This window comes from Neophocaena asiaeorientalis, unplaced genomic scaffold (genome assembly GCF_003031525.2).
Source record: "Neophocaena asiaeorientalis asiaeorientalis breed wild unplaced genomic scaffold, Neophocaena_asiaeorientalis_V1.1 scaffold77, whole genome shotgun sequence".
In the NCBI taxonomy this organism is placed as follows: domain Eukaryota; kingdom Metazoa; phylum Chordata; class Mammalia; order Artiodactyla; family Phocoenidae; genus Neophocaena; species Neophocaena asiaeorientalis.
The window spans coordinates 8,864,083-8,888,271 of NW_020174645.1; the positions used below are offsets into that span (position 1 = coordinate 8,864,083).

General features: G+C 47.4%; 1 protein-coding gene across 1 annotated transcript in view; it reads right to left on the reverse strand.

The window, feature by feature from the left end:
• SRRM4 (serine/arginine repetitive matrix 4) overlaps positions 1–24,189 on the reverse strand; it is a 156,400-nt gene that overhangs the window by 24,949 nt on the left and 107,262 nt on the right. The window contains exons 2-7 of the mRNA XM_024758711.1: positions 19,531–19,677; positions 13,544–13,630; positions 10,799–10,870; positions 7,996–8,022; positions 6,169–6,219; positions 2,717–2,815 (exon numbers count right to left, since the gene is read on the reverse strand). Coding sequence (XP_024614479.1) covers positions 2,717–2,815; positions 6,169–6,219; positions 7,996–8,022; positions 10,799–10,870; positions 13,544–13,630; positions 19,531–19,677 — 483 coding nt within the window. The remainder of the gene's footprint in view (positions 1–2,716; positions 2,816–6,168; positions 6,220–7,995; positions 8,023–10,798; positions 10,871–13,543; positions 13,631–19,530; positions 19,678–24,189) is intronic.

The following is a 24,189-nucleotide window of genomic DNA, read 5'->3' on the forward strand; positions in this document are numbered from 1 at the left end:
CACCCATCCATTCATTCACTCTCTCATTTGTTCATTTGACAAATGTTTATTCATGTACCTGGCACTGCTGTGGGGGCCGGGGATGCAGCTGTGACGACAGGAAGGGTCCCTATCTTGAGGTAGTTGTGTGCCTGTGTGATTGTCTAGCTGCTTGCCTGTGTCTGTGACTGTGTGCATGTCTGGGTGTGTCCATCTGTGTTTTCATGTGTTTGTCTATAAATGTAGCTGCTTATATTTGTGTGTCTTTGTGTACGTGACTTTACCATCTGTGAAACAGAGGCATCTTATTGACTGTCACCCAAAACGTAAAAAGAAAATATCTGACAAAACCAACAAAGATGCCTCCGCAAGCCTGTCACATCTAGAGCTGGCTGCCTGTCTGCAGTGGAAACCAAAGGAATCTCTGACTCCTCAGAAAGGGTGTGTCTGGACCCTGCATTACCTGTGAGCTCTGAGTCACAGTAGTGATGAAAATAACACCTTGTGGATTTGCACGGCACCTGTAAGCCCCTCTGCAGGTGCTTTCACAGGCCCCTCTACAACTTGAAGACATACACAGGGCAGATATTACTTTATTTTCAGATGAGAGAGCTGAAGCTCAGAGATGTTTAGGGACCTGCCTGAGGTCACACAGCTTGTAAGTGGTGGAACGAGGGTCCCCGTGGGAACCAATGCCTCTGGTTCTTGCGCTGGAGTGTCCCTCTCTGCTCTGGGGCCTCCAGGTCACTTTTCTACGGAGTGTGTGGCCCGAGGGCCAGCTCTCAGGTTGCTCCCACCTGTGCTGTAGTGCCTCTCAGCCCAACAGGCACTGGGGAGCTCCGGCGGCAACAGCAGTGGGAGATGTGACAGCAGCAGGAGGGCTGCGGCCAGGGCTGCGAGGTGAGCCCTCTCCCGAAGAGGTAAGCTTTGGAGAAGGTAGAGTGGAGCGCGCCGAGAGTCAACAAGCAGGCCCTGCACCGCCCTCCAGCCCAGGCCTCAGGCTGAGTCACACAGACCTGGGTCCTGGTGTCAGCTCTGCCAGTCACCGTGACCTTGCTCGGACCCCTTTGCCCACCAACACGCAGGTTTCTCGGCTGTAAATGTCTGTAATGCAGTTGAGCTCAGTGCGTCAACACCCTCCAGATAAAGCCCACTGGGGGCGCCCTGTACTTGAACAAGCATCGTTACTGCTCCCTGCAGTGGCAGGGAATGAGCGTCACGGGGGAGTGGAGGATGTCTCTGTCCGAGGGTGTTAGAGAGAACCTATTATGAGCACATGGTCGGGGACTCTGGGAGCATGCAGAGAGCTGGCTTTGGCCTGGACCGGGTGCTGTCAGAAAGCGGAGGTAACTATCTGATTGGGTGTCTGAGGTCAAGGCTACAACTGGTAAAGGAGCGGCAGTCATTCACGTTTGCCAGGATGGAGAGATGCTGGGTTACTTTTGGGTTCTGGACAAAGTTCCTGTTTTGTCTGGGCTCGGACCTGATTACAGAAGGGTCTTGTTGTTGTCTGGACCACTCAGGCTCACAGAGCAGCCTTGTGCGATGGTGATGCCCTTTGAAGCTGCTGCTGTCCAGTGGGAACACCAAGGCTCCAGTACTCGACGCCAGGGGCTGCTTTCTCCTTTCAAACGCTTTTACACCTGGCTCCACATTCACATCACCTGGGAGATTTAAAAATCTCGCTGCCCTGGACCTACCTCATCTGGATTCGATCAGAATGTGTGGAGCTGGGATCCAGGCACTGGTATTTTTAAAACTTCCAAAGTGACCACAGTGCAGCCAAAGTGGAGAAGCTCTGGTCTAGCTCACGGTGTGACTGGGGTGATTAAGAGAGAGAACCTATTTGCAGCTGCAGCACAGCGCCTGGCCCGGGGTAGAATTTAGGTACATATTTCTCCTCCTCTTTCCTCTAGACGTTCTGACTTCACTGGGATGCAGTGGGACCGGGACAGTGAGATTTTTAAACCTTCCCAAGTGACGTGCCCACGTAGCCAAGTGTGAGAAGCACTTAAGAAAGAATAAAGGAGCCTCTGACATCTGGAAGCTGGCCTGGTACCATCAGGGGGCCCTTGATGTTCCCACTGGTCTCAACAATGTCAAACGCCAGCCTCAGCGAAGCCCCACTCCCTCCCCTCACCCACAAGAACCTCTTCCTCTTCTCAGGCCAGGGCAGCCAATGTGTCAGCAAAAAGAGGTTCCAGGTTAGGAGAAACCAGACTCGGAAGGGCCTCAGAGCTAGGTACCTTGTGCTGTGTGGCCTTTCATAGGTCACTTAGCTTCTCTGTGCTTAGAACAACCCTTAGTGAGAGACAGTCAAGTGCAGAGCCAGATGCCCCAGTTCAGTCCTAAGCTCTGTCACTTAGTAGCTAAGTGCCTGGCAAGTTCCTTAACCTCTCTGTGCCTCAGTTTCCTCATCTCTAAAATGGGGATGACAATAGTGCCTCCTTCGTAGGGCTGGAGAGGGGATCACACAGGGGATCAGGAAGAGTGCTCAGCAGCTGGACACGGAAGCACGGTGTTATCGAGTCCTGTAGGTGGGGGCAGCGGTCCGTCTGTCTGCAGCCCCTTCTCTACCGGGAAGTGCAGACAGCCTGAGTGCAAGGCAGGGGCGCCCCTCTGCTGGGAAAGCGGCCTCCCCAACAGTGACAGTGGGAGGCAGAGCTGACGGTGACCGCGTCTCAGACGGGCTCTGGGCAGATGCCGGGGTGAGGAGGTGCCTCAGGGAGGGGGTTACCTGCTGTCACAGCTTGAGGAGCGGGACTCCGAACTCTGAGACCGCGAGGGGCAGTGGTGATGACGGTGGCGGTGAGACTTTCGGGGCCGGCTTCGTGATCTTGGGGCGGGTGGAGGGTGAGAAGAAACAAATCAGAGAGAGAGACGGAGAATTTTTGACCTTGTTACACACATCTTTCTCTTGCGCCCGAGTCACTGTCCCTCCCAAGGTCATGCATCTCCCCCGACCGGCCCCTTGCATCACCCCCGCCTCCCGCCTGTGTAACCAGCCATCCCTAACACAAGAGAGCAGAAAGGGGTCGTCTGGGGGAGACGGCCTGCCCCCCAGGGCTCTGCTGGGAGCAGAATCGTCACCTCTCCCTCGCCTGAAGCAGGAGTCTCGATTTCACACGGTTTCACGAACCAGTCAGATACCATAATGTGTGTATCAGTCACTCAGAAAATACCAACCAACTGAAGGGTATGGGCTAAAGAAAGTGTTTTGTCTCCAGAATAGTGCCGTGGTGCTGTATCTTCTAATTTTTCAAGTGAATATAGAAGTTGAGCTTTTTATGTAAATTATTCCTATTTTAAATGGAAGCTCTTTTTTTTTTTTTAAAAAAAGACACAGTTTGGGGCTAACAAAACACATTTGCAGAATCCATTAGGCCTTTGGGCTGCCAATCTGTAACCTCAGCCCTGGAAAGGTAAGTCTGGATTCTTAGCATGGAGTCAAAAGCCCACTCTCAGAGGGAGTTACATACATCATCGACAACAAAAATTACACTACCAATAACTGTTACCGCTGCCACTAAAACTGGTGCTATAACAGGTTACTTCAGCTTTCTCTAAATAATAATGATGACTCAGAAGTAGCAGTAGCAGTGGCAGTGGTCACTGAGGATGTACAAGGACTGTCAAATAGTTTGGGCCAAGTCAGGAAGCCAGTGGGAGTTAGAGATGATTCTATTGTGAGGTACCTTGGTTATCCCAACAAAAGACTCAGGGATTCTGGTAATGTGATCATCAGACCATATCCCTTCCCTGTTTAAAGCCCTCCCATTGTCCTTACGTCAAGTCCAAGCTCTGACCTTGAACCCCAAGCACCTTCAGGAGCCAGCCTCTGCCTAGCTCTCCAGCCTCCTTGCCTGGCATCCAGAGCCCTGGTTTGAAAGGCTCAAGCAACCCCGAGGTGCTTGTATTCTGGCTCACACATTTCCCACATTTTACGATGCCCTGATGGTGGTGATGGGGATGGTGGTGATGGGGATGGTGGTGATGGGGATGGGGATGATGGTGATGGTGGTGATGGTGGTGATGGGGATGGTGGTGATGGTGATGATGGTGATGGTGGTGATGGTGGTGACGGGGATGGTGGTGATGGTGATGATGGTGATGGGGATGGTGGTGATGGGGATTGTGGTGATGGGGATGGTGGTGATGGGGATGATGGTGATGGGGATGATGGTGATGGGGATGGTGGTGATGGTGACGGTGATGGTAGGTAACCCGTCTCTAACACATACTGCCTGCCAGGCACTGGGTTCTAAGCATTTTCCTTAAATGGACTCATCTACTCCTCAAAACAACCTACAAAGTGGATTCTCTTATTACTCCTATTTTACAGATGCAGAAACCAAGGCACAGAGAGATTAAACCACTTGCCTAACCTGCAGCCTAGAGTGGTTACCTCCATCCTTTGCCCCAGCCTAAGCTGCCCCTCCCTCAGGAAGCCTCCCCTCACCACCACGCCCTCTTTCCTGCACCCGGGCTCCCACCTCACCCAGGGCTTCCATCTGCCACTGCTGTGCTGTGACCTGTCCCACATCTGTCCCCGGTATCCTGCTGCGAGCTCCTCGAGGCCGGGAGGCACATCTGTCTAATCTCTGTCCTCGGGCCCCCGCACAGGGCCTGACACCTGTTAGGGCCTCTCTAAGGGATGCTGAATGAGAGGAAGTAAGTTACACCAGTGGTGCCCTGTTTACAAGCCGCCTTAACTAACCACGGACCTCGGCAAGAACCACCACCTGATCTCAGGGGTGCCTCGCGTTTCTTGCTTCTCCGTCTCCTGACTCTCGTTTTTTGGCTTTCACAACCTTCTTTTATGTCCCACTAGTGATTTCTGAGACTCGTCCATCTCTTGGCGCTGGGCAGGGTGGCCACCTTGCTGCCCTCAGGCAGGCGGTCCGTGCCTCTGTCGTGATCTTCCCACGCAGCCCCCAGCTCAGTGACTGTCTAGACCACAGCTCCACAGACAAGCCATGCTGAAGCCTCTGAGAACAGGCTCTGTCTGTGCTTAGCGTGATAAGAAAGCATGACCAATGATTGCCTCTTGACGTGAACTGAACAAGCTTGATGATCGGGAAGTTCTTCCCTGAGCTAACTCACAGCTCTATTGCTTCCTTCTGGAGCGTTCCCCAGGCCCCCGTGGTGGTGTCTGAAATGCCTTCTTTCGCACTGGCCTTGGGTGAGGCGCTTCAGGCCGGCAAAGCTGAGCGCCAAGCCCTGCTTCCTCTTTTCCCTCCCCAGCAGCCCACTGACTCTCATCCCACTGCCTCTGATTCTCGCTTTAGAAGCTTCTTGGTGGGAGATAAAATGTTAGTTGATTGGAAAACACACTCACTAACATCTGCAAGGGTATAAAGTAGATGGGTTGTAACCAAATCTACTTTTAATTTGGCTGGGAACTGAACTCTTCAGGCAGCGCTGGCTGGTTTGAATTTCTACTACCAGCTATAAACCGTGAACCAGCTAGGACCCAAGGCCGGGGGAAGGAGCTCCCCTGATATCTCCATGCTCTAAGCCCAGAGGCTGGGGCTGGGACTCACATGCACACACACGTGTGTGCACGCATGTGATCACGTCCCCTTACCCACCTGTACACACACAGCGCACAGGTAAACCCCATCCCGCCCCTTCCCTATGAGTAATGCACACAGATTAAGTGGTGCACACGCCGAGGGCACCGAACTAGCACACAGTAGCAGACAGGGCACTACATGCATGCTATTCATGCTCACATAAGCACGGGCACACATACGCATTCGTGTGAACACAGATATATACCCCCCACACACACACTACGCACCTGCGTTGCACACAAATGTTCGCACGACGGAAGAATGTACAGGTAGTATTTACACAGTGCGTGCTACACGTATACGCACCACGTACAAACGCTACACAACGCACACAGGCACACAGAATTCACACACATGCACACCGTTCACTTTCATGCAGACACAGACACGCATGCACACACACACATCACATACACAACCTTACGTACCCATGCACGACAAACCCACGACTGCAAGTCTACACAGTTCTGCTTCCCCTTCCTTCTCCCCTCTTGTTCGCCCACCCTCCTCTCCCGGTCCCCGCTTCTTTGGCAATTCTAACCCTCTGGCTGTTCACAGGTCAGTCCCCCACCTCCCCAAGCTGGACAGTACGTTGCAGGTGGAATCTACTTACTGTTTTTTGTGCCTCTTCTCTTCCCTTCTTTTGTTTTTTGGGCTGGAGGAGCTGAATGGGAAATGGCCAGTTAACCAAAAGATGCAAAATTCTAGCGAAAGATAAAGTAGTCAAGATGCTTAACACACGGTGGTCACTAGATTCAGGCAGTTTGGGAATGGACGCCGATCGTTTCTAAGATCAGAGCAGTTGCTGCCAACGTTTTCACCCAGTGGGTTCAGCTAGACACACCAGCCCACACGTACAGACTGGGGATGGGGGACGGAGGATGCTAAGATCAGCTCTGGTAGCTTCACAATAACCGCAGTAGCAAAGGTCATCATATCTGCCATGCTTTGAGGCTTTCTTATCAGGTAAGCGCTGTGCTAATACCTCTTGGCAATAATCTCATTTCATTCTCCCTACAACCTATGGGCAGTGGCACATTTAATAAGCACTCATTTTCCAGAAATAGAAACTGAGCCTTAGACGGGCTAAGAAACTTGACCAGGATCACACAGGTGAGCTGGAAAGTGGCCCCAGACCATGGGTCCCCAGGGCCCGTCCTCTTGACTGCTGTCCAATCAATTTCTAAGAGAAAAGAATGGGATATCCAGGGAGCTGCTCTAAAGCCTCATGAAGTTCGGCAGATTCTGAAACGTTCCGCTCGCGAATATTCGAGCATCTGTTTTCTTTTAAAGTCACAGTACTGGGGTGTGGGCAGAGTGGACAATTACGACTCAGGGTCCCAGCATCGTCAAACAGAGGCCCCAGACGGCGAACACTATTTGGTAGTTCAAGCCAGACCGGCGTCAGAGGGGCACCAGGAACATATCACTGACCTAAGTCCTGGGAACGAGAAAATCTGATTTCACCCAACTGAAGTCGCACCTTGACACGTGTCTGGGACTCAGCCTGGGAGGTGGAGAGCCCAGGACCTCACTGAACGATCCAAATTCACATCCTGGCTCTGCTACTGAGTCCCTGTGTGACATCAGGCAGGTTACCTGTCCTCTTGAAGACCCAGTTTCCTTGCCCTTAAAATGCGGCCATTGCTCAAGCTGTTGGGCTGAGCGGACGGACGACATTGGTTATCAGTGTCTACTTGTTCACCGAATGAATGAAAGGCCTTTGCACTCTGCCAGCTGCTGGAATTGTGCTATTGTTATTCTGGAAGCCACGCAAGGGTGCCCTGACCCTCTATCTGACAGATTTGGGTTTGAGTTTTGGCCCTGCCACCTTCTGACCGTGTGTCTGTGGACATGCCTGCCACACCTCCTGAGTCTTAGCTTCTTCATCTGTAAAATGGAAATAATAAGGATATCCACCACACAGCGTTGTGATGGGGATTAATGGAGATTAAATACACACACGCATGGAAAAGGCTTAGCACAGGATCTGATTTATAGCGAGTACCCCATAGGTGACAGCGTTATGTGTGCTCACCCTGTGCTTCTAGCACTCGGCCTCTGTCCCTTGGCTAGGATCTGGGAAGGCTTTGGTGGCTGGCGTGTCTGGGGCTGATGCTTCTCTACATGCCCCAACCCAAGATTTCAACCAGCGGTCAAACAAACAGACCCTGGCAAGGGTGGCGAGACCTGCTAGGGAGAGGAATCGGTAGGAGCTGGTCTGGCAGCTGCCACCTGGCCTGGGGGAAACTGAAAGTCTGGCTTGGAACTTTCAGGGAAACCAGATCATGGCCTTCATTTCAGAGGAAACTGAGGCCCAGGAAGATGAAGGGGGCGTGAACGCAGAGGTAGAGGCAGAGAGCTTGACCCTAGATGCTGCCTAAACCTGGTTAGGAAAGCAGAAAGCTAAGCAGGTAGCGAGAGGCAACAAGATGCTTACCTGTGCCTTCTCTTCTTGGAGAATGACCTGATTGAGGGCAAAAAAAAAGAGGAAGAGACAGAGGGAGGAAGGAAAGGAGAGAGATGGGGAGGGAGTGAAAGAGAGGAAGGAATAGGGAAGAAAGGAACGGAGGGAGGGAGGGAAGAAAATAAAAGTGAGTCTGAAGTTTCTTTTCCTGGGATGGATGTATCAGTGCATTTGTGATCAGGTTACAAGGGGACCGGGACACCTAGCAAATCCTCCTGTTTTAGATTTGAAGATCATATGGGAAACATTGGTTTGCATTTTGAATTTCCAGGTCAAAGCCTATCAGTGTTTCAATCCTCACCCAAATTTGTCAGTAAGCCTGTCCTGGAAAAGGTTGCATGAGGGGCCAGAAGAGAGTCCCTCTGCCTCGTCCCTTCCCCCAAGTCTCACGTTGGTCTTTTCTCTCCCTAGTTGTGGATTCTTCTTCATCATCATCATCATTATTTTCATCTTCATGGGACAACCGACTTCCACATGTGGAACTCTTTACTGGTGGCCAGGCTCCGTGCTAAGCATGTCTCCATACAATCTCATTCAATCTCTTCCCCAAACCTGTGAAGTACTATTAACAACCATTTAACAAAGACACTGAAGCTCAGAGAAGTTAGTTAAGTTGCCAAGGGCCACACAGCTTCACCTACGTAACCCCGATTCATTCTTCAGAGCCCCACACAGATGTCACCTTCTCCTTGTAGCATTTTCCAATCCACTCAGGCTGGTTTGGTGCCTCCTCTCTGTTCCCACAAACCCTGGGTGAGCTTCTGAGCTTAGCCTCACTACGGTACAGACTTCTGCGTAATATGACTACCATTTTCCCCACTAGAACGTGAGCAACTTGAGGGCAGGGACTGGGCTCTGGTCACTGTTCTGTTCTCAGGCCCGTGAATCCTAATTCGTGACACACAATGGGTATTCAATAAATACATGTGAAAAATGGTATATATATATATATTTTAACCCTGAAGCCTTAGTTAATTGAAAGGGAGAAAAAAAAGCTCAATGCGTCCTCTACCCCTACATCCCAGCTCCAAAAAGTCAACCATCACTAAGCAAACATTTCAGGAACTTGGAGAAAATGGACAAGAATTAGAGTGATGCTCAGTAGATGAGGGTTTGGGAAGAACTGGCATCTGTATTTCCCCCTCCTAATTCCCCATGTTATGGTCCTTCTTCGCTCTAAACCTCCAACAACCCCTGGAGCCCCCAGAAAGAGAGCCTGTTTCTAACCCTCTGGCCTAGTCTCTTTCCCATGAGAAGAAGCCCTTGAGTAAGAAGCCACCTGGCTCCCAAGATTCATAGAGAAAAATGCTCCTGCTTCGCACCCAACCCCTAAACTGGGACAAACTGCTCAGCATAGTAAGGTGACGGCAGTCTGTGGTCACAGGCAGGCCCTGCCTCGACCAAGGACTCTGTGTTGGGGAGGTTTCGAACACCAAATTAGCAACATTTTACAATTGGTTTGCGCCCACACCTTGTCTTGAGCACAAACTCAGAGAGCATCAGTTGGCGTGTTTGGGCAGGTGGTAGACATAATAGGTGAGACGAAACTGAGTTGAGACCTTTCTGGCAACAAGGGCTGAAAGGCAACCACACCCCTGGGTTGGGAAAAGCCACGCGGGGGCTACTTTGAACGAGAGGGTGAGATGCGGCGGGGAGGGGAACCCACATGACCTCTTACCTTTTGTTCTGCTGTGATGGTTTAATTGCACAAATAATCCACCACCCGTGTAGGAAAATTGGAAGATACAGATAAGCAAAAATAAAATATAAACCACTCTTTCCCTGTCATCCACAGCCAACCACAGCAAATACCTTAACTTACCAAGACAGCTTCAAACTCTCGGAGCCCAGGGGGCCACACAAGCCTTGTAAATGTGTGTAGATGGAGGGGAGCAGGTTAGGTGGGGACAATGCGGCACCTCCGCTCTGTCTAAACGCACAGCAACTCATCAGCTCCAGCTGACGGCTGCCTGTGGGAAAACTGGTCCAATGAAGAGAGAGCTTCTGATTTTACAGAGGAGCAGGAAACCTTTGATTTTTGTATTGTGAAATCTTTCGATTATAAAATGTTGGCTCGGTCCACTAATCACAGATTTGAGACCTCTGGCATATAGCCTTCCTGTCTTTTATTTTTCCCCATAAGCATACGTGTGTGTGTGTGTGTGTGTGTGTGTGTGTGTGTGTGTGTGTGTGTGTGTACATGCACATGTGTATAGTGAGCTCCTTTGGGACTGTGTGTCCAGTTCCTAATGCCCCTTAACCACTGTCCACAAGGGTGTATGATCCAGAAGCCATGTTTCACAGGATCCCATTCTCTAGGACATAGTTGGACCAACCAGAAAGGTCTCTCCTTGGGAATTTGGAATAAGGAACAAGACCGAGAGATACTGGATCTTCCTGTGGCTGGGTCTGCAACATGAAGAGAGAGGAACAGGGTCCACGTCCCCCTGTGTGCACTAGGGGGTTCGGCTTGGGTTGTGTCAGCTTTCCATTCATCGGTTCTAGTCCCTCACTGAGGCCTGGCTGGTCCCTGAGACATTCCTGTCTCCTTAGAACAAATCCCCCTCTGGCCTGAGTTAGCATTAGTGGGCCTCTGGTCCTTGCAACCAGAGTCCCAAGTTAGACGAGATACAAATACACGACAACACATAGATGAGTATTTTTTATAAATGAAATGATAGGCTTCCAAATGACCTTTCAGTGCCATCCACTGTCACCTCCACCCTCACCCCAGTGGGAACATCCCCGTTTATTTGCAGAGGAGGAAGGACAGTACCTGTGTCTCTTATGTTTCTTGGAACTTTTCTTCTTCTTTTTCTTGACAGGCGATGGGCTATATGATGGGGACCTGCCGGAGAGGGGAGACACACTTCAGAGGGAGGCTTTGAGGGCCACGGTTGGTTTCACAGAGACCCTTCTCCAGCCCCCAGACATGCCTCAGGTCTTTCAGTAACACACATCAAGGATGATAATTTGTAGAGTTAGTTTGCATTTGTTTCAAATGTTATCATGTGTTTTACTACAGGTATTATCTCAGTTAATCCTTCCACACACTTCTTAGGTAGGTATAATTGCTACCCTCCCTTTTCAGACAAAGAAAGCGGGGTTCAGAGAGGTAAAGTGACTTGCCCAAAGACACACAGCTAAGAAGGTGGGTGAGCTGAGATTCAAATTGAAGACTCACTGATCCCAGGGGCTTTGCTCTCAATCACTATAGCACCCATAGCTGCCCTCCTGGTCAGGCCATAAGTATTTATTTTTGTCTGCTGCTCTCTTCCAAAACTGCACATACTTTAAAGGTCTCTCCTCTGCTCCACCCTGTGTCTCCCTGGTGAGACCAAACCCCTGCAGGAGATCTTGCCAGGATGCACTCAGCACGGTGGTGCCATGAAGGGGTAACCCGAGAAACAGAGACGCCCTAGGATCATGGTTATGACTCAAGGCTGATGTTCGGGTAACCCGAGTTCCAATTCTGACTCTACCATTAATTTATAAGTCACCTCAGGCATGTCACTGCTCACTCCAAGTCTCCTGTTCTCCCACTGATAAAATACCAACGTTGAAGTGTATCAGGAGCTGCAAACTCAATGCCAACACAGGCCTGCCTCTCAGATAGCTTAAATGGATGCAGCAGGTTGCGGGGGGCAGGGGGGAGCAGGGGAGACAGTAGGGAGTGGTGAGGCCTGTGGTGAACCAGAGAGCACCTGACCCAGGGGTATGGCTACTTCTCAGATCAGCTGAAGGTCCAAGGTAGGAATGTAGGCCTGGGCTTCTAGAGCTCCTTCCTTTTGAATAGAAGTTGCCAGAAAAACATATTTTCATATGACAGCTCCTGGTTTTAAAATACGGCCACCAATTAGAAAGACAAAAAACACTTTGCAGGTCAAATAAAACGTGTCTGCAGGGGTTATGAAGGGTTGAGAAACAATCGGACTTAGGGAATCATAGCGCTTGTCCCCAAAGAGTGCTCACTGAACATACTGAATGAATGAATGAATGAACGATGGGAGCCTGATCCCTCTGGTTTCCTTCTTTGATGTGTTCTCCTGTCCATACCTAAAATCAGGAAGCTCAGGCCACTTACCCCAATTCCACCCCTCGCCCTAGAATGGCTGGAACTCACGGTCTTCATTCACAGTCCCCTCTGGGTCCTCTTTGGGCCTAGCCCCTTAGAACTAGGTGAAAGGGGTGTGGAGGGAACAGGGCCCCAGAAAACCTCGAGTTAGGGCCTGAGTCATTCAGACTCTGCTCTCTGCTGCCCCCTGCAGGCTTCTTCAAATACTGCCTCCAAGGTTTGCTGGGATTTTTAACTTGCCCCTCTAAGGAACATCTCTTTGACCACCCCTTGGGGTGTGGAACACTGAACCTGCTTTTAGTCTAGGGATTCACAGCCTAGAAGAAACTCTGACAATATTTTTAAATACAAAAAAATTAAAAGGTACTGTACATAGAAAAACCTCACAGGGTACAAAAGAGTCAATAGCTGGCCCAAAATATAAAGTCCATTATCCTTGGCATTTGCATGTGGTGGAAGCAACTGAGGAGCCTGGAATCAAGTGTCTGTAGGTTCTGTCACCTCCTCTCTGAGACTTATTTTCTCATCTCTAAAATGGGGATAACAGCTATAAGAGAAATGAGTCATGGTGACTAGAGTTGACAATACTGTACTGCTAAGAGACTAGATCTTAAAAGATCTCGTCACAAGAAAAACCATTGTAACTACATGAGGTGATGGATAGGTTAACCACAGTTACTGTGGTAATCATTTAGCAATATAAACATATGTCAAATCATGATGCTGTAACCTTGGACTAATACGATGTTATAGGTCAATTATATCTCAATAAAACTGGGAAAATTTTTTTCAATAAAAATAAAATGGGGGGCTTCCCCGGTGGCGCAGTGGTTGAGAGTCTGCCTGCTGATGCAGGGGACACGGGTTTGTGCCCCGGTCCGGGAAGATCCCACATGCCACGGAGCGGCTGGGCCCATGAGCCATGGCCGCTGAGCCTGCGCGTCCGGAGCCTGTGCTCCGCGACGGGAGAGGCCATAGCACTGAGAGGCCCGCGTACCGCAAAAAATAAATAAATAAAATGGGGATAATAATGCCTGCCTGCTAGATCGTGGTCAAGCGTAAAAGAGATCATGGAGATCACAGTGCTTGGTACAGCCGCTCACATACGTGAGGGCTCCAAAAATAAATAAATAAGTAAATATTCATGGTCATAACTATGCTTCAGACTAGTCATTTACTATGTGCCAGACACTGAGACAGCTGCTTCCACATCCACTTTCTCACCTAATTCTCATAAAACCCCAAGAGGCAGGTATTTCTACCATTTTATAGAAGTGGAAACAGGCTCAGAAAGGTGAAGTGACTTGCCTAAGGTCACACAGCTAGTTAAGAGGCATAGAGGGGATCTGAATCCCAGGGGAGTCACTGTCTGACTCCAAAGCCCTTATTACCCCTCTTTTGTCCATTCTCCCATCTTCAGTGTTCCATGTCCCTTGGGGCCCTCACCTCCTTCTCTTCTTCCGGGTAGCTTTCTTCTTTTTCTTCTTCCCCCTGGAGGAAGGGGGTGGCGTCAAGTCTTTGCCTTGGGAGGCACTGAGGGGAAAACAGAACTGGGTATTAGTGGACACAGGGTTCCCCAAACCCCCAATCAGGGCTGTTGCAGCTGGGAAAGCATCCAGTTCCTTGGAGGGTGAAGGACCCATGGTGAATACTTAATTACCACCTCATGGCTGATTTGGTTACACTTCAGATTAAATGCCTCAAATAAGGAGTTAATGCTGACCTAATGAGACAGATGCTGTACGTTACCCAAACATCAATTGATTAGTTAAATCAGAGTTACAGAGGTTAACTGCTCTTAATAGATTTATTATTGAATTTGCAAATGGCTCACCTTGGTAAATAAATCAGTTTTTAAATAATTAATCGGCAATTCAGCACCCTCTCTCCACAATACAACGTGTCTGTAGTTCCTGCTGGAAATTAAATAGGAGGCAGAAGGTAGGTTAAGTAGCAGCCGATTATTAAAACTATATTTGCCAAGGTCTAATGTAACAAGATACATTTCTTATATGGCTTCACGGAACCTCAAAAATCTCCACTCTTCAGGAATAATTATTTGCTGTTCAATTAAATTCAAAGGCTCAGGCTGCAGTTAAATGAAGTCAAGTTATCTCCTTTTATAATTGGGGCAGGCTCCAGGGATTTTTTTTTAAAGCACTATCCCATGGCTAAAAGATATGGTTTTGGATGAAAAACTGCTTGGGAATTGAAACATGCCAACCCAGCCGAACCTCTTTGGGAAAACAGATTATTAATAAAATGTTACTGTCATTATTAGTAAAAACACAGCTACCGTTGATTCACTTACTATGCACCAAATGTTTTATATACTTTGATGCTCACAAAAGCACTTTAAGGGTATTACAATTTTTTTTAACATCTTTATTGTAGTAGAATTGTTTTACAATAGTGTGTTAGTTTCTGCTCTACAACAAACTGAATCAGCTATACATATACATATAGCCCCATATCTCCTCCCTCTTGCGTCTCCCTCCCACCTTCCCTATCCCACCCCTCTAGGTGGTCACAAAGCACCAAGCTGATCTCCCTGTGCAATGCGGCTGCTTCCCACCAGCTATCTATTTTACATTTGGTAGTGTATATATGTCCATGCCACTCTCTCACTTCGTCCTAGCCCACCCTTCCCCCTCCCCGTGTCCTCAAGTCCATTCTCTACGTCTGCAACATTAGTCCTGTCCTGCCCCTAGGTTCTTCAGAACCATGTTTTTTTTTTTTAGATTCTATATATATGTGTTAATATATGGTATTTGTCTTTCTCTTTTTGACTTACTTCACTCTGTATGACAGACTCTAAGTCCATCCACCTCACTACAAATAACTCAATTTCGTTTCTTTTTATGGCTGAGTAATATTCCATTGTATATATGTGCCACATCTTCTTTATCCATTCATCTGTCAATGGACACTTATTTTCTAAGAATTTGTCCCGGTTTTCCATTTTACTGGCATATAGTTGCCTGTAGTTCTCTCTCATGATCCTTTGTATTTCTGCCGTGTCAGTTGTTACTCCTCCTTTTTCATTTCTAATTTTGTTGATTTGAGTCTTCTCTCTTTTTGTCTTGATGAGTCTGGCTAATGGTTTATCAATTTTGTTAATCTTCTCAAAGAAACAGCTTTTAGTTTTATTGCTCTTTGCTATCATTTCCTTAATTTTTTTTTCATTTATTTCTGATCTGATCTTTATGATTTCTTTCCTTCTGCTAACGTTGGGGCTTTTTTTGTTCTTCTTTCTCTAATTGTTTTAGGTGTAAGGTAAGGTTGTTTATTTGAGATGTTTCTTGTTTCTTGAGGTAGGATTGTATTGAGTACAGGACTCTCTGTGCTTCCTGGACTTGACTATTTCCTTTCCCATATTAGGGGAAGTTTTCAAGTATAATTTCTTCGAATATTTTCTCAGTCTGTTTCTTTCTCTCGTCTTCTTCTGGGATCGCTATAATTCGAATGTTGGTGTGTTTAATATTGTCTCAGAGGTCTCTAAGACTGTCCTCAATTCTTTTCATTCTTTTTTCTTTATTCTCCTCTGTAGTAGTTATTTCCACTATTTTATCTTCCAGGTCACTTCTCCATTCTTCTGCCTCAGTTATTCTGCTACTGATTCCTTCTAGAGAATTTTAAATTTCATTTATTGTGCTGTTCATCATTGTTCGTTTGCTCTTTAGTTCTTCTAGGTCCATGTTAAACATTTCTTGTATTTTCTCCATTCTATTTCCAAGATTTGGGATCATCTTTACTATCATTACTCTGAATTCTTTTTCAGGTAGACTGCCTATATCCTCTTCATTTGTTAGGTCTGGTGGGTTTTTGCCTTGCTCCTTCATCTGCTGTGTATTTCTCTGTCTTCTCATTTTGTTTAAATTACTGTGTTTGGGGTCTCCTTTTTGCAGGCTGCAGGTTCATAGTTCCTGTTGTTTTTGGTGTCTGCCCCCAGTGGCTAAGGTTGCTTCAGTGGGATGTGTAGGCTTCCTGGTGGAGGGGACTGGTGCCTGTGCTCTGGTGGATGAGGCTGGATCTTGTCTTTCTGGTGGGCAGGACTGCATCCAGTGGTGTGTTTTGGGGTGTCTGTGACCTTATTATGATTTTAGGCAGCCTCTCTGCTAATGGGTGGGGTTGTGCTCCTGTCTTGCTAGTTGTTTGGCATAGGGTGTCCAGCACTGTAGTTTGCTGGTCGTTGAGTGGAGCTGGGTCTTAGCATTGAGATGGAGATCTCTGGGAGAGCTTTTGCCATTTGATATTATGTGGAGCCGGGGGTCTCTGGTGGACCAATGTCCTGAACTCGGCTCTCCCACCTCTGAGGCACAGGCCTGACACCTGCAGAGTACCAAGACCCTGTCAGCCACACAGCGGCAGCTCTGTCCCTCACTGCACCTCCTAGGTCATGGCCTGCTGCTGCTGAGCCCATGTCCTGCTTCCACCTGTGGTAACCCAACGGGAGCACGGGCAAGAGGACGGTCTTGAGAGGGTCTGCTGCTGAACGGTGGCCAGCCTCGTTCTCGTCCCTCGTCCCGGCAGCAATCCAGCAGCTGCAGTCGGGTCTCCTTTCTAACGAATCCTAAAGGGTTACTCAGATGACACCTTGTAGAACTTTCTGGGGATCAGGGTCAAAGAGCCTGTCAACGTAGTGGCGACTGCTAGCTGCTGCTTCCGAAAGGACGCTCGTGCGGATTGGGGTCTCCGTCAGGCACGCCATCTTGGTGCTATGATTTTTACCGTCTTGTTCTATGGGCAAAGAAAACCCGGCTCAAGGGAGTTGGACTGTCTTGCTCACAGCTGCACAGTAAGGAAGTATCTGAGCTGGAACTTGAATCGAGGCCTGTGTGATTCCTAGCCTGAGAGCCTTCCCATAAAACCAGCTGCCTTTTCACACTTGTTTGTGTGGCTGATCTTTCGGAAGTTTCTCAGCTCTTTACAAATCATCATAAAATGCTGCCATGATTAACTCCATTCTGAGAATCTGGTATTTACAGTTAGTAGAAAACAACGATACAGTGATTAGAATATATGTTAAGGTCTCCGCATTGTCAGCCAGTAAAAATCATATAGCCATATGTAGAACAGTTTCAAGAGAGTCACTTTTAGCAGGTTAAAAATAAAAAGCATAGGGATTAAGTACCTGGCTAGTTAACTACACTTACATGTTATATAAAGCACAAAACACAGCACACGTACCCAGGAAGCAAACAGGCCTCTTGTGTAAGCATGGTAAGCCACTTCCAAATTTTTCCTTCAGCGAGGGATTGACACAGAGTAAGAGCCTAATAAACATTTGTTGAGTGACCAAATGAGGGATGAATGGATGAAATAATTTAGACACATGTTAAATCATCTTGTTTCATATAAACACTTCCCAGTGTAACAGCTGCTAGGAATTTGAGAAAAACTGAAAACATTTAAGGCATAAATGCTTAAGGAGAAAGAAAAGACCTTTAAAAAATGTGTCTTATAAAATAGAGAAAGATTTTATTGTTTCTGTCAATTACTGTCACTTCATTCTCATACCCCAGGGTCTCAGGGGAGCAAGGTTTGGGAACCACTATCCTAAACTCAGATTTAAGTGATGGGATAAAACCCAAAAGCCCTACAGAGAAAGACAAATATCATATGATATCATTTATTTGTGGGATCTAAAAAAATGATACAAATGAACTTATTTACAAAACAGAAATAGACTCACAAACACAGAAAACAAACTTATGGAGTGGAGTGGGAGGGGGGAGATAAATGAGGAGTTTGGGGTTAACATATACACACTATATATAAAATAGGTAAACAACAGGGACCTATTGTATAGCACAGGGAACTAGACTCAATATCTTGTAATAACCTACAATGGAAAAGAATCTGAAAAAGAATATATATATATATATATGAATCACTTTACTGTACACTTGAAACTAAAACAACTTTGCAAATTAACTATACCTCAAAAAAAATACTGGTAGGAAAAAAAAAAAGCCCTTGAATCTGGATGGATTTGATGTCTGTGAGGGGGGTAATTAACCCCCTCCCTAAACCCCAAATGCCTTTCCTCTACCTCTTTATTTTCCATGCACCAGTCTCCCAGGTATGCCCTTGCACACAGTGGGGCGGTAGGGCCAGAATAGTGGTTAAGTGCACCACAGTGACATAAGGGGCGGTTAAACACGCAGCAGTTAAGTATGCAGCGGTCACATATACAGTGGTTCACTACACAGTGGTCAGATACGCGGAGGGGAAGTATGCAGCCGTGAAGAATGCTGGCTCCAGAAACGGACACACTTGGATTTGAACCACTGCTCTATTACTTCCTAGCTGGGTGGCCTCTATGAGTATCATTTTCATCATCTGTAAGATGGGTATAAAACATGAGACCTGTGTCCTAAGTTCGTTACGAGGAATGAGGGAGCTTTACTTATGCGATGTGCCCTGGACCAGCACGGAGCAAGTTACAGTAAATGTAGTGTCTATTATGACTTTGATTATCACTAGCAATAGGTTTATCATCAATATTGTGGTTTTTACTCACGTCAGAGAACAGGTCACAGATAGGGGAAGGGAGCAAGGGGCCTGGACACTCTACAATCGAATGGACGACACGGCATCATTTTTAGATTATCATGTCCAGAACCTTCTCTTCCGGCTCCGTGAGACTCCAACTAACATCTTAAGGTCCTCTTCTATTCCAGGCTCACTGTCAGGATCTGTACACACCTGATCTGATTTAATCTTCACTTGACTTTGAGAATTAGATCTCAATATCCCCATTTTATAGTTGTGAAAACTGAGGCTCACACAAGAAAACAATCTTGCCCAAGGTCACTCAGTTAGTAAGTGATGGTATGCAGGTTTGAACGCAAGTCCCTACAACACACTAAGTCCCCTTTGGCTGTTTAGGAGTCAATGTTTTGAAAGTATGGAAATTCCCTTCCCCTCCCCTTCTCTCTCCATCTCCTTCAGCCTCTTATGGAAACAGCTTTTTTTTTTTCTGTTTCCTGGGGAAAATCCTCCAGAACCGATGTTGAACTTCACTTCTTCAAGCTGATAGGACTTAACTGTTTCCCCCTCATTGAAATCACGGCCTGTAGCCAGCCTGGGTAGAGGGCACCCTGGGTGGGGAAGCAGCCTTCATCCATGAAAGCTGCTCTGGCTTCCTAAGCCACTGCCTCAGGATTCAGGCTCTTAACTAGAGACTCCTGTTCATAAGCCTCAGGGGTCTATGAGTCCTCTGAAATGGTACACAGAATTTGGGGAGTATTCTTGGCATTCATAGCTTCCATCTAATTCTCAGATGGGTTTTGATCTGATTTAGGATCTCAAAGAGGAACTTGCAAAAGCGAGAGGGGAAGAATGGTCAGAGAGACAAACTTCATTTCTCCATCCTCAAGTGGAACTTCCTTGTTAGATTGAAGAGGGGAGCGGGGGCAGGGTCTCACCTGTGTGCTCTGGCAGGACTGGCCTCCTGGCAGGCTTTGCCTCTCTCCCAGCTGTTGGAGCCCAAGACCTCAGTGGCCAGAGGCTGGCTCAGCTTTTCTGAGGGTCCATCCTGAGCTGGGACCATGGGGCTGCTCTGGGGTTCTGTCCTATAGGGGAGGAAATAAGGAGGCAAAAGTGTTAGGATATGACAGAGATTCTTACTGTTCATCAAACATTCATAGATGTCAGAATATTTCCAACCTCCCTCGGAGTTAAGGTGGGGCCATATCATCATCAAGGGTCAATGGTCTCTGAATGGGAGTGATATGTATTGTTTCCAGTATGAGGCAGTAAGATCTGTGTGTCATCTCCAGCTCTCTCTCCCTCTGTCTCAGTGACTTTGGAGGCCACACATTCCAAAAGGTGAAGCTACTTGATGGAGGAGAGATGCCTGGGCCACATGAGACTTTGCATGACAGAAATAAGCCTTAGTTAGGTTAAGCCACTGAGGTTTAGGGACTTACTTGTTACTGCAGCATAGCCTAGCCTAACCTGATTGAATCACAGGGAGAGGCTGGAAACCAGCATTTTACTTCCTTCCTCAAGACTTAACTGGAGGCCAAAGCAGTATAGGATTAGTTCAAACTCTCCTTTGCCGTTTCGATCCCACTTTTCTGCCTTATCTGTGTATGGCACGGAGTCAGCTTCATTTAAACACTATCTTCACGATTTAGTAACTCTAGGTCCTGGGATCAGTCCTTCAACCTCTCTGAGCTGCAGTTTCCTCAACTATAAAATAGGGAATAATATCAGTCCATATATTGTTGAGCTGTTGTGAAGATAAAATGAGATAATGCAAGCAAACAGGAAGGCCTAAGAAATATCACTGCCCTTTCCCTTTACTTCTCTGTGAACCAAACCTCCCATTTGGTGTCCTTAGCAGGTGCGAAAACGCCTACTTGGGACGGCAGTTCCCATGAAAGCCTGAAGTTCTCTTCTCTGCCTCTGAGATGAGGTCCAAATAACACAGGCAAATTACCTGCGTCCCACCTCCTTCTCTGAGTCCCAGAGAGGGAAAGGAAGTTGCTTAGTTACTCAGTCTTTGAAGAAGTTGTCACTCAAGTCTCCTGGCTCCTGTCATTCAGTCAGGAGTCTGAGAACCACAGGTGGATCTGGCCCCATCCAGCAAGCATCCCAGCCTGCTCACCCTGCCTGCAAATCCCAGGTCAAGCATTGATCAAAGGCATTAGCATTTCTCCTGCACCGAGCTCCTGCAGCCAGTGCATCAAGATTGGCTTTATGACTCAGGATGAATACATTTGATAAGCCCCCTGCTCCTTCGGGCTGCCAGGAGCGCAGGCCAAGCCTGGTCAATATTGAAGGAAGGGCAGCAAAACACATCCTTCTCTGTCAGCCACTGATCGGTGCATCTTTAGAAGCAGAGCTGGGGGATACTTCAAGCCCAGGAAGGATGGAGATTCTAGTCGGGTCTGCCCAGCCCTCCTCACTGCCAACTCCATGCTACCAGAACTCCAGTTTTCCCTACACCTCCCTGCAGCCCTTCTCCCACGATGAGGGTTCCATTTCCATGCCTGCGTTCCCTCCAGCCTATCTGTGTGGAATGCTGCCCTGGCTCTTTTCAGATAACTCAAAGCTTGCAGTTTATGCCCAGCCTCCAGCAAGGTTTGCCTCTTGCCACACTTGTCCTAGCCAAGGCTAACCCAAAATTCACTAACGCCTATTCCCTGAGTGCGTGCAGTGTGTCCAGGCCAGTTCTAAGACCGGCGATGCAGTGAACAAGACACAGGTGTTCCCCGAGATCATGGAGTTTAGATTACAGATGGAAAAGCAGGTAATAAACACACAAGAAAGTAACAATATGGCTTATTTGTTGGTAATAACTTATGGAGAGAATAAATCAGTGGAATGGGGCTAGGAAATGGGAGCGGGTGACTGTTATGTCGTATATAGTAATCAGGGAAGGACTTTTTTAGGAAGTAACAAGAGAGTGGAGACTTGAAGGATCAGAGACTAACCTTGCAGCTCGTGTTGGTTTTTTTTTTTTTTTTTTTTTTTTTTTTTTTGGGTACGCGGGCCTCTCACTGTTGTGGCCTCTCCTGTTGCGGAGCACAGGCTCCGGACGCGCAGGCTCAGCGGCCATGGCTCACGGGCCCAGGCGCTCCGCGGCATGTGGGATCCTCCCAGACCGGGGCACGAACCCTTGTCCCCTGCATCGGCAGGCAGACTCTCAACCACCGCGCCACCAGGGAAGCCCTCGTGTTGGTTTTAAAATGTGTTCACAAATTCTTTGACACTCATACCATCAAAAGCTGAATCCTAGAAGATGTGGTATATATACGACGGAATACTACTCAGCCATAAAGAAGAATGAAATAGTGACTTCTGCAGCAACATGGATGGACCTACAGATTACCATACTAAGTGAAGTAAGTCAGACAGAGAAAGAGAAATATCATATGATACCACTTATATGTGGAATCTAAAACACCCGATACAAATAAACTTAGTTACAAAACAGAAATAGACTCACAGATATAGAAAACAAACTTACGGTTACCAAAGGGGAAAGCGGGGGGAGGGAAAAATTAGGAGTTTGGGAGTAACAGATACACACTACTATATAGAAAAGAGATAAACAGCAAGGACCTACTGTATGGCACAGTGAACTATACTCAGTATTTTGTAATAACCTATTTGGGAAAATAATCTGAAAAAGAATATCTATATATGTGTGTGTGTGCATGTATGTGTGTGTGTGTACACACACACACACACATACATGCACACACACACATATGATGGAATCACTTTGCTGTACACCTGAAACTAACACAATATTGTAAGTCAATTATACTTCAATAAAAAATAAATAAATTTTAAAAAGAGAAAAAAAAAAAGCGGGAGCCTAACTTCCTTCCCTGTGAATACTGGATGGGCTAGTGACTCACTTTTAATGAACAGACTGAATTAAAAGTGATGATATGTGACTTCCAAGACTAGGTCATGAAGGCAACTTCTGCCTCTTCCTCTTGGATTGATCACTTTGAGGGAAGCTGGTCGCCATGTTGTGAGGACACTCAAGCAGCCCTGTGGAGACGCCCATGTGACAGAACTGAGGCCTCCTGCCAACAGCCAGCACTATCAGCCATGTGACTGAGCCACCCTGGAAGTGGGTCCTCCTGCCACAGTCAAGCCTTCAGATAAGACAGCAGCCGTGGCTGACATCTGACCACCATCTCATGAGAGTGGTGAGTGAGTCAGTCACCCAGCCAAACTCTTGACTCACAGAAACTGCAAAACATAACTGTTTATTGTTGTTTTAAGCCACAAAGATTTGGAGTATTTTGTTGCTCAGTAATATACAACTTCTATACAGGTATCCGCAATCAGTGGAAGTATGTTCTAGGCAGAAGGAATAGCAAGTTCAAAGACACTTGGCATATACACGGAATAGCAAGCAGGGGTTAGAGTGATAAGAGGACAGATCAGAGATGAGGTCTTTGATGGGACCTAGGAATCTGTATTCTTAAAAAGTTCCTTGGGGGCCTCTGATACTGTGCCAGGTTTAGCAAAGCCTGGACTACATGGGTCATGGAAGACCTTTGGGTCCCATGCGGCTGAAATGGGTGATGTGGTCTGGCTTACATTTCAGAAGGTTCTCTCCACGGGCTTCGGACACTCAAAGGAAGGGAAGAAAGAGATCGGGAGACTTGCAATGACTTAGTGATCAGCGAGTTTATCAATGGATGCGTATTGCCCAGCAGAGTCTTGAGTTGGACACACACACAAGAATGGAATTTTGGACTTTCTGGAGCGTTACAGGAAACCAAGACACAAATATGTGCCCCAGGCAACCTGGCACTAGGCGGAAACTGAGTCGACGTGAGGAGTTTGGCAGTGAATAAATACATGACAAATAGTGCTGCCATTGGATGGAAGGTCTCAGTGACTTGTGCTAATAGAGGCGTGGGTTATCCCCAGTGCAGGGAAAGCTGGGGGATACTACTGCCAGGCACTGGCGGACAAGGCTTAAGGCAGGGACAGTGCCTCACCCATCGCTGCCAGCAGCAGGGTGGAGAATCAGGGATGGCAACCCCGACAATGGTTTGATGAGGAGAGCGGTATAATGGAGCTGCTGCAGCTTATAGCTTAGCTTGACACTCCCTGATGTGGTAGTTCTTTTTTTTTTCCAATAGCACTGGCTTCCCCTTCCTGGTGTTGGGTACCTCACCTGGGATTATAGCACAAACAAAAACAGAATTGATTCTACCAGGCTGACAGGGAGTGGTGAGGGAAAGATGAAAGGAATCCTTCCTAATGTAACATTTAAGATTGTTTAAATGTGTTCTAATACTTTGCTTCTTAGCTTTTTTAAAACTGAAAGAGACTCAGGGATCATGTAGTCCAGGCTCTGCTAAACATGGCACAGTATCAGAGGCCCCTTAAGGAACTTTAAAAAATACAGATTCCTAGGTCCCATCATAGCCATAATAAATCAGAGTCTCCAAGGATGAAACGTGGGAACCTGCAACTTAAAGAAACATCCCAGGTAGTTCACCTTCTATTAGGTCAAGAATAAATCCAAACTGATTATTGGGATTGAAAGGCTCTGAATGCTCTGGCCTCTGTCCCTCTAGACCCCATCTCCTACCCCCTCC